This window comes from Cinclus cinclus, chromosome 9 (genome assembly GCF_963662255.1).
Source record: "Cinclus cinclus chromosome 9, bCinCin1.1, whole genome shotgun sequence".
NCBI lineage: Eukaryota > Metazoa > Chordata > Aves > Passeriformes > Cinclidae > Cinclus > Cinclus cinclus.
In genome coordinates this window covers 29,069,099-29,078,962 of record NC_085054.1, presented here as the reverse complement: position 1 = coordinate 29,078,962, position 9,864 = coordinate 29,069,099, and the positions used below count along the sequence as shown (strand labels likewise).

At 40.8% G+C, this 9,864-nt stretch overlaps 1 protein-coding gene across 1 annotated transcript; it reads right to left on the bottom strand.

Annotated features, from left to right (window-relative positions):
• Nucleotides 1-676: 676 nt before the first annotated feature.
• On the bottom strand, nt 677-7,646 carry DAPL1 (death associated protein like 1). The gene is made up of 4 exons (XM_062498211.1): nt 7,601-7,646; nt 3,966-4,053; nt 2,291-2,354; nt 677-796 (listed from the first exon to the last, which is right to left on the bottom strand). Exons 1-4 carry the CDS (start codon nt 7,644-7,646, stop codon nt 677-679), a joined length of 318 nt encoding a protein of 105 aa, XP_062354195.1.
• Between the last annotated feature and the right edge of the window lie 2,218 nt (nt 7,647-9,864).

Sequence of the window (9,864 nt, the reverse complement as noted above, 5' to 3'; positions counted from 1 at the left end):
TCTCTGCACCTTGGCTCTTCCCTGCTACCTGCCCTCCTGTGCCAAGGGTCCAGCTTCAAGTCAGGTACTTCCTTCATTTATCCACCCCAGCCCCAAATAGGTTCAGACTGTTTCCACTCAGTTCTTCCTGCTTGCTGGATCACTGCAGAGGAGCTGGGTTTTCCTACAGAAAGAAATGCAAGCAAAAAATACTTATATCACTGCACTAAAATCCTTCACAGGACTTTGTGAATTACTTAGCATGCAGCAAGCCTCAGGCATGCATTCAGCATGGAAAACCTCAGGCTCAACTGAAAGAAGCCCCACATCTTTCAGTCATGACCTGCTTTCTTATAATCAAGTTCACATCAGCTTTGCTACCATTAAACTAAAAAAAAAAAACCCCAGAACAGGGCTGACAGCTTCCATTCCTTCACTTGAAACTCACACAGTGAGTGAATCTTAGACTTTTTGATATTGAGTAATTACTACATACCAGTAACACCAGGTTAGAGAAGCCATGATACTGTAATAAATCCTGAGTACATTTAGTAACTCTTCTTATATTTTATTGTCAGTAACAGAAACACAGCAAGATACAAGGCACACAGCTTTTGAGCACTCCACCACAGTGTGCAAAGTGCTATAGAGAATAGAAACTCACTTTTAAGGAAACATAAGTATTTTAATGATTATCTTAACATTTCCGTGGCTGTTGAATAATGTAAATTCTTTTAGGCAGTATGAACTTCTCCAAGGTAGGCTGTGGCTTTTGGTGAGCCACTTGTAATGCTGCTGCCTGGATTTTGTGGCTCATCTGTAACATTAAAGGGGGGAGAAAAAAAGTTGTGATAGAATACAGATTTTCAGCTATTATCTTTCTAAATTTCATCCTATTAAAGTAGTTTAAAAGGAGCAGTACAACTTAAACCTGCTAAAAGTTCAAGGGATCAATACACAGAACTCATGGTATCTTGGTATATTTAGTTATAATTTCTGCTTTTGAAATTATATTAGTCTGCTACCTTTAGGAGATTTTTCAATTTTTTCCCCTTGTTTAGTAATTCATAGAATGAGCTTCCAAGATAAAGAAAACACAGCAAATAATTGGTATGCCAGAGTTAACAGTAAGTTAAAACAAATTCTTATTTTCCCAGGTTCAAAATCATCATGATTACAGTACCTAACTATCACATTCTAAAGTAGTGAGGAAGCTTCATATACAAGATTCTGGAAACCAACAGGAAAAGGAAATGGGTTAGAACAGAGGAGATGAGGACAGGTGGAAGAGAAAGAGGATGAGTTGTATGTGTTCTCCTTTAAAAAGCTTAAGCAAAAATTAAAGATTTACAGGCTAAAGCTATAAACACAACTGTTGATAAAGGGCTTGTGTTGAAATTATGCAACTGAAGTTTTACTGAGCTCTAGGGATGAGAACTCCTGTATGCTTCTGTCTGAAGACTGCAAGTGTGTAGCACAGAAATAAATGTCAGACCTTTGGATTACCATGCAAACCAAAGAGCTGCTTGTGAGATCAGCTCTTCCAAAGGGCAGGTGTAAGTCTGCACCAGCAGCCTAATGAGACACAGGGCAGGGGCTGTGATAAACAGAAGGATCCATTAGCAGCTGTGGGACACAGAATTGTACAGGATCCCATCGTATTCCCAAAGGAGAAGTCAAAAGGTGCCTGACTGAGTGATGTCAGGCCTCAGATGAAACAGCAAGATACGGGACAGCAGTAGGACATGCTGTGCCTGTGATCATTCTGTGGAGAGCATGCACAGGGCAGGACACCAGATTGCTGTCCTGGAGTGCCCTGCACCTGCCAGCCATCTCCCTCAAGCAGCTCTGCATTTCTGCTGGACCCTCACAGAGGTTGGAGTGATTCCCACGGTGGGATAAAGCACTGAAGACAAGGTTTTGCTCTGCACTGTAATCCCAGCTCATCCAGACAATTAGATGCTGCTGGTAATTCTTCCCCGTATTTCACTAAAGCTGATGCACCACGCCACTTTACAAGCAGGACACACCTCACTATCTGGCTGTGCTTCTCTGCCCCGGTGTGCACAACTACCCAGGGCATGTCACAGTAACTGCGAGTGGAGTCAGAGTAAGGAAAGAAGGCCAGGTACTTTTTGGTCATCTAGCAGCTCAGCCACACAACCACTACAGAAAGAGGTTATCCCAAGAACATTTAGTGGCAGATGAAACACCTGCAACTGCCAGACACCAATTTAAGGAAAGTTCACTTTTTAATTCTTTTTCATGTTTAGATTTATGAGGAAACCCTGACTTTTTCTTCCAGACTTACTTTGTTCAGTGCTTCTGCTACCAAGACACCCACGTTCTGAGGTTTTGCAAAACTGACAATAGCACTGTAAAGCAGAAGGAAAAAAAGTATTTAGCATTTCCACATCACAGAAACACTTGAGCACTTGTCACTTTCATTTTCCAGACTTAATACAAAACATTTTGCAATATAAATTTAGGTTTTGGAGCTAAATCTTTTCATCACATTAGAAACTATATAATATTTTAAAAGGCATGCTGTTTCAGAATGGAACAGCAGAAAAGCTGCATGACAGGCTGTTTTATTCAGATATACAAAAACCTGTATATGAAATATCCTTGAATATCTCAAAACTGATTTTTTTCTTTTTTTGGTACACTGTGAAATAACTTCTCAGAAGCTGAGCAGTTATACCCTGATCTACAAAAAAATTTCTTGATTCCAACCTAGACCCATGAAAAAAATTCACCCTCTGCTTTTGGAGAGCATTTGCTTTCACAGCAATTATTTATCAAGCAAGAACTTATTTTTCACAAGATTATCCCATTAACTTCTCCATATTCCAGTAAATAACACCATGTTACCAATATTCCACAAATAAACAAATCTGTGGATATGAAATAATGTACTTCAACAACAGGAAGAACTTCAAATGGTACATTCTACTGATGATACCATTATATCCACTGACACATCTGCAGCTTAAAATGGAGTAGGAAAAAAATCATTATAAATCCCAAATACCATAAATATGACTCTTGAGAAAGCAGATATATCTTTAAATAAAGTTAATGATTCTGTGGATCAGGCAAGACATTTCAATTTAGCAATCAACAGTTTGCTACACTGACAAATATAAGTTATTTAAGATCTATTTATACCATTAGGTAACTATGACTATGGAAAAGAGCTGCAAAATTACAGCCAGACAATTGGCAACAAGTGAAAATAAAAAGCTTCTAAACCCAGAAGAAAACAATAAATCAAAAATTTCAGGAACACCACAAGTCATTCAAATTTTACTGTCATATCTGTATATTGGTTAACTTAATTTTTTGTTAAGTGACATTTAAGAAAAGTGCATGTATTTAGGAAAAATGTTCAGTCTTTGAAAAAGATGTAAGAAAATACTTGTTTTAATGACCACATCAACTGGTCAATGTTACTTGATAAAAAATAGAAGCATGCCTTCATTTCTGGGGCAAAACAGCTTGATTAACTTTCTAAAGCAGCAAACAGCAAAAACCAAATTAGATTTTTGATTTAAATAGGGAGTATAGCCTATACAGAAGATAAGACTCTTCCTTGGGGGTAGTTGATGTGGGTTTAATTTCCTTCAGAATTAAACAGCCTAAAGTTCATTCCTACTTCACTGGAAACTGTTTGACCATTCCTTTATTAGGCACAGGTATGTAATACATGGTTTTCATTTCTGTTCCATAAAGCATGACAATAGAGATGGGATTCAGCCTCTGCCTTTCATGTCAAGGCACCGTCCTTGGGTTTTGAAGTTGCTGGGTTTTGGGGTTTTTTAAGCTGATACTTATTTCAATATCAGTATTATTTTATCTATAAATTGCACAAGTTAATTTAAGAATTAAACTCTTGTAGAATAAGAGTTTTCTCTGTTTTCAGAGATCATTACCTATGAACTTGAACTACAGGGCAGGGGGAAACAGACCCTGCATTGTAATACCTTGACTTGTCTTTTCCTGGAGGTTTAGCATTTTTCTCAACAGGTCCATTTTCTTGCTTTTTAGACACCCTCATACCTCCAGCTTTAACTGCAAGAAGAAAGTGAAATGTAAGTAAAAATACTTACAGAATTACATACCACATTATATACACAAGAAGAGAATACTTTTATCCCAGCTAACCATTAACCAGAAATCATCTTTCAGTATTTAGCTCAATGTTTCACTTGTACACACACACACACACACACACAGGAGTAGCCAAAGAGATGCAGCAAAGACTTCAAAATTCTGTGTCATAGCAGACTCAAATCAACTTCCAAATACCATAAATCAAGAAACCCAAGTGGTTTCAGGCACTGTATTAAACCTTAACACCTCACTATGTTAATATGCGTTCTTCCCCAGAAACTATTACATCTCAGATTTGTATTTTAAAAACAAAAAAGAAAACCAAACTACTATCTGAACACTTTCAGGTTTTTGAACAATGTGACTAACAGCAATAAGGTTTCATGATTAATTCAGGGTATTCCAGAATAAATCTAATAATGAAGATAAGAACTAGATGTATACTCATCTTGAACTTGTGTTCCAACATGTTTAAATTTTATTAACATATCTGCTAATCACAAAACCAATTAGCACTAATTAAGCTGCAGGTGACCTAACAATAACAAGTTAAGTTCTGAGGCATGTCTGAAAATTGAATTCTGAACAAAGAACACAAAGTTATCCAAAATATTCTCTTGAAAGAAATACTTTCTCCCTCTTCAGGACAGCATTTTAAGTTTTAAAACAGCGAGTAAGTCAGAAAGAACAACCTTGGTGTTCTTTTCTCATCCTATTGAACAAGTTGCTTCACCTCTCAGCAAGACTCCTATTCTGATCATGAACAATCAAGGCTAGAGTTTAAGTTTGGGGGTGGGAGAGAATAGGAAATGTGGAAAGGTGGAAAGGTTTCTAGAATTAGTCAACTAGCTAGCATGAGAAATGCATTTGTATCTATCTGTAACTAACACCCACTTTCTACCAAATTCTACTCCTGACCTTGTGTTTCCCAGCTGTGGGTTTAATTTTAGAAACAAAAATTCTCCCTCAGTCATGTCCAAAGCAGCACTACAATATCAGAGTTATGCTATAGCTAGACTTGGCTGTTCTTCTCATTTTAAAATGGTGTACATAAAGTTAATTATACCGCTGAATAAGCAGCAAATTCTTTGTCCAGCCATCTTACAGCTGCAAATACGCTGGAGACCTGGACTGACCCTAGTCCTTCTGGCAGCCTAACTGCAAAATTAAAAACATCTGAAATGGAAGTTTCAACCATTTGTTTCCAAGTATCAACCAGTAAAGAGAATTGAGATTCTAAATACTCTCACAAGATGTGAAACTCTTCCTTGTCTTTGCGGCAAACTAGAATACAAAAAAAACCCCAAACCAATCCAAAAAACCCCAAACCAAATATCAACAACAACAAACCAGACCACACACAAAAAAAGCCCTGGCATCTTCCAAGGTCTTCTTGACATCATTTCTCTTTATATAAGTTCATCCAGAACACCAACTCAAGTTATCCCAAGTGTTCTCTCATAGATTGTTAGGCTTTTGTCTTTTTCAGAGCCAGTCAAACCACAAACAGGAAAACCACTAAAATTTTGGAATTAGGTAAAAAAAAAAAAAAACAGTAACTGAATCTAGACCCACAGATTTTGGGTTGGGACCTTCCCTCACATGCAAGACTGGCAATTTCCAGATACAAACATTGCTTTAGTTTTAGTTTAGTAGGGCAAGGAGGTCCTGGCAGAGGCAGACATTTTAACACTATGAGGCTTTACACAAAGCACAAGGGGAGCTAGAGAAGGAGGAGATAGCCAGCACGGGAAGAGATACTGAAATGTGGACAATCTGGAATTGTGTCTAGTACCAACAGGCTCACAAAACAACATTGTCTGCAGCAATTAAACATAAACCATCCTCCTTTCCATCTCTGCACTGACTTGAAACTAGCCACTAGGAACAGCTGTCCCAGCTGCTCAACATCCATGGTGGGGGAAGAGTTAAATATGGATTACAAGAGTTAAACATCTGGGATGCACTGCAAAGCTGTCTTGCAATTTGCTTTCCAAAGAAATAGCGAAGTATGTCAAACTTAATACAGAGTTCAATTTTTTGATTTTTGTAAGTGACCTATTAGCCATGTAATCAAACAGTTAAGCAACAAAATCTTTACTAACTTCCATTTTTAAAATACCATGTATCTTTAAAATAAAACAAGAAAGTAAGGAGGCACAATCCCATTTATGCTCCCCTCTTCAAAAAAAAAAAAAACAAAACAAAAACACACACACAAAAAAAAAAAAAAACAAAAACCAAAACAAAACAAAAAAAAACACAAAAACCCAAACAAGAAAAGAAAACAAAACAAAACCAAATCCAGGTTAAAAGAAAAACAGCTTGGCTGAATACTGGTCAGAATAAAGGTGCCCACCTGAACTTTGGTCATTAAGTGCATGGTTGAAACCACTTGCTCTGCTACCTCCACCCCTCTGCCAAGCTGGTCCCCACTGCAATCACACAAACTTCACTAAGACTTACTTGCAGATTTGCAAGTTTACAAGTGGCAGTTCACTATCATGCAACAGTACCTGCTCCAGGTCACTGATTGCAGTGCTTTAAAGACCCGTGCAGGTACAGCTCAACTGTCCCTGCTACACTCAAAAAAAACCCCAGGAATGGACTGGAGACAAGCTGAAAAAAAATATTTACTTCCCAAATTCATGCAAAAGCATGGTAAAAAACAAACAAACAAACAAACAGCTCCAAACAAAAAAATATTTTCAAGAAAACAAAGCAGTTCTTATGGGTACATAGAGACACAAAAGTATGTGCTCCTCAGGGACTAACTGCTCCTAACAAACCGAGGGGAAGCCCCAGTTTCCAAGATTTAAAGCCTTGCAATGACAGTTCCTCATGTTTTAAAGGCTGAGCATGCAGCGACTGCCCTTGCAGTGACTATCCCCCAGCTCCCAAGGCTGAGCCTGCAGCATCTCCGCGTGCGCCCCAGGACAGGCGGGTCCCAGCCCACGCACTGGTGTGTTCAGCTCCACCTGAGACAGCTCCGCACTGCTCCTGGGCCGGCCCAGGAGCTGCTCACACCGCGTGCGTTTACACGCTCCCCTAATAAACACAGGCGCTACTGCACTCACTACTACATCCTCACAGTCGCCACACAGGCGGCTGGAACAGCAGGCTCGAAGGCTTCTTCACAGAGAGCTATCGGGGGGAGAGGTGCTTGGTGGCGGGGAAATTCTTCACATTACTACAGGAGGCGGAGGATGCGGCTGTAACATTTAATACAGATATTCCATTGAAAACGGACACCCATTTCTCTCGTTGTCCCTCAATAACGCGTTCCCGATCACCGAGCGGCTCCAGCCCCGCACCCGCCGACGGAGCGCACCCGTGATAGGGCGGCTGCGGGACCGGCTGGGGAGAGCGGGCCGCGCCCCACACACCCGCCTCCACCATTGCCGGTCCCACTCGGCCTCTCCTCTCCGCGGAGGAGCGGCATCTGTGCGGGACGGTGCTGTGGGAGAGCCCCTCACACCGCGGCCGGAGCGGCCCCGGCCCCTACCTGCGGGAGGGCGCCGGCCCGGCGGGACACCCCTCCTCAGCGCCATAGCGGGACCGGGAGCGCCGGGAACCAAGCGAGGCACGGCAGGACCACGGAACCGCGCAGGAAACCGCACGCAGAGCCGAGCGGCAGCGCCCAGCGCGGTTCGGAGCGCTCGGGGTGGGGTGGGGTGGAGCGGGGTCGTGACAGCAGGGACCGGTGTGAGGGGAGGCGTAAGAGGTTGGGAGCGGTAAGAGAGGGGGAGCGGTGTGAGGGGAGGTGTGAGAGGCGGAGCGATATGAGGGGAGGGGATCCGTGTGAGGGGAGGGGAGGGGAGGGGAAGGGAAGGGAAGGGAAGGGAAGGGAAGGGAAGGGATCCGTGTGAGGGGAGGGGAGGGGAAGGGAAGGGAAGGGAAGGGAAGGGAAGGGAAGGGAAGGGAAGGGAAGGGAAGGGAAGGGAAGGGAAGGGAAGGGAAGGGAAGGGAAGGGAAGGGAAGGGATCCGTGTGAGGGGAGAGGAGCGCTGTGAGGGGCGGTACGAGGTACGAGTGAGACGCGGGGAGCGGTGTGAGGGGCAGTTTGAGAGGCGGGGACGTTAGAAAACATTACTAAACTGTGGTGTTTTGTACCGCCCGGTTTCGAACTAAAACCAAGATATAAACGTTAAAAGAACTTGATTTAGTGAGGTAAATCTTACCCTCTTCAATCGATAGTATCTGCTTGATACAAGCAAAACATTGTCATTCACGTGCTTTTAAAAAAAAAAAAATCCATGACCTTAACAAACATTGACGTTTTATGTAACACAGTAGAAACATAACAACTGAAAGTAGATGCAGCTAATGTGGAGATATTTAGTGTATAAACTCCTCAACATTTTCAGTATTTTAAATGACAACAAATAATTTAGGAATTATCTTTTAATGTTTACCATCTATGTTGTAAACCATGCTGTGGAAGAAGAAATGTTCACGCAAAAGCTGTCAGTTGTTGGGACCTGTCAGTGGGCTCGGGCTGATCTGCAGGCAGCTGCTGGAACTATAATGCATCATGTCAAAAAGATTCTCCTGGATTGCTGTAAGCGTGTTCTGCTTTGCTGTGCGAAAGCATTTCATCACAAAAATCAGTTCTTGCAGGGATTCTGAAAGCAAAACGTGAAAGAAAAAACCTGTTAATCTCCTGATTTATTTGGAACTGTCTTGTTACTGGATCTCAATTATTAAAAAAAAAATAAAAGAAGAGAGAGAATGTAAAAATAGGATGTGATTAAGTGGAATCTGAAGAAGGGGGAAATGAAGTAAAAAAAAAAAGAAAAACCACTGGAAGAGAAAATAGACTAAGAAACCAGTAGGTATTTATAGCACAACAAGCATCTTATGGGTGACTCCTGTTGGCTTGTGTCTTTAAAGCAGAAAAAAATGAAAGAATATCCAGTCTAAACTAGATCTCCCTGATATTCAATTCTATATGTATGAGCCAGGAAATAGTTTTGAAATACAGCAATTTCCTCCCTAGAAAAACAACTTTGCAAATGTTAAAGTCGATAGTGTTGCATGTCTCTGCCTGTAAGCATTTGGCCTGAAGTGGATGGTGGCAATTTGATTGGGGAAATATATTCTTTCAGGTAAAATGTTCTGCGGGAGAGTGAACAAAAGAACCTTATTATGAAGTACTTGGCCAGTAGTAAGGGGTTTTGATATTCATGCTACTCTGCCTCGGCAGGGAAATACTGACTTTCAAGTGTATTTACCTGAGCTGTTTGTTAATGCACAGACTGGAGAGATGAAGTTTCATTGCTTACCATATAAGGCAGTCATGTAGTACAGCTTTGGTGTGCTGCCTAAAGCATTAATAATGATGAGCTTTAGTGCCATTGCACACCTGTTCTAGGAATTCTTGGGACAAGCATGGGAACTTGGTTTAAATAAGAATTTTTAAGTTCATGTTGACTTCTTACTATATTAAATATAACATACCATTTCTTTTTAAATTTTTTTTTCACCTTCTTTACTTCATTTCCTCTGTCACTTGTTATATCTTTAAACCAGAAGCTGTTGTGAATTGAAACCATATTTACATAGTACTTGTTGGAGCACCTTATTCTTGACAGGCAGCTCTTGCCACTATCTCAACAATGCCACAGCACCAGCTTAGATCTGTAAACCTGATTTTATTTAATGATTTCATTTATTTAAACTTTTTTTTGTTCTTTTTTTCCGTTTTCATTTAGACTTTTTACCTGTTGGAAATTATTAGACTGGTTTGTCTGGGTGAGAAGAATCAGCA

Coding starts and splice junctions, on each gene's coding strand:
- DAPL1 (XM_062498211.1), bottom strand. CDS start 7,646: ATGGCGCTGAGGAGGGGTGTCCCGCCGGGCCGGCGCCCTCCCGCAG. Junction 4,054..7,600: donor GGGCCGGCGCCCTCCCGCAG/GTAGGGGCCGGG, acceptor TTCTTCTTGCAG/TTAAAGCTGGAGGTATGAGG. Junction 2,355..3,965: donor CCAGGAAAAGACAAGTCAAG/GTATTACAATGC, acceptor TCTGCTTTACAG/TGCTATTGTCAGTTTTGCAA.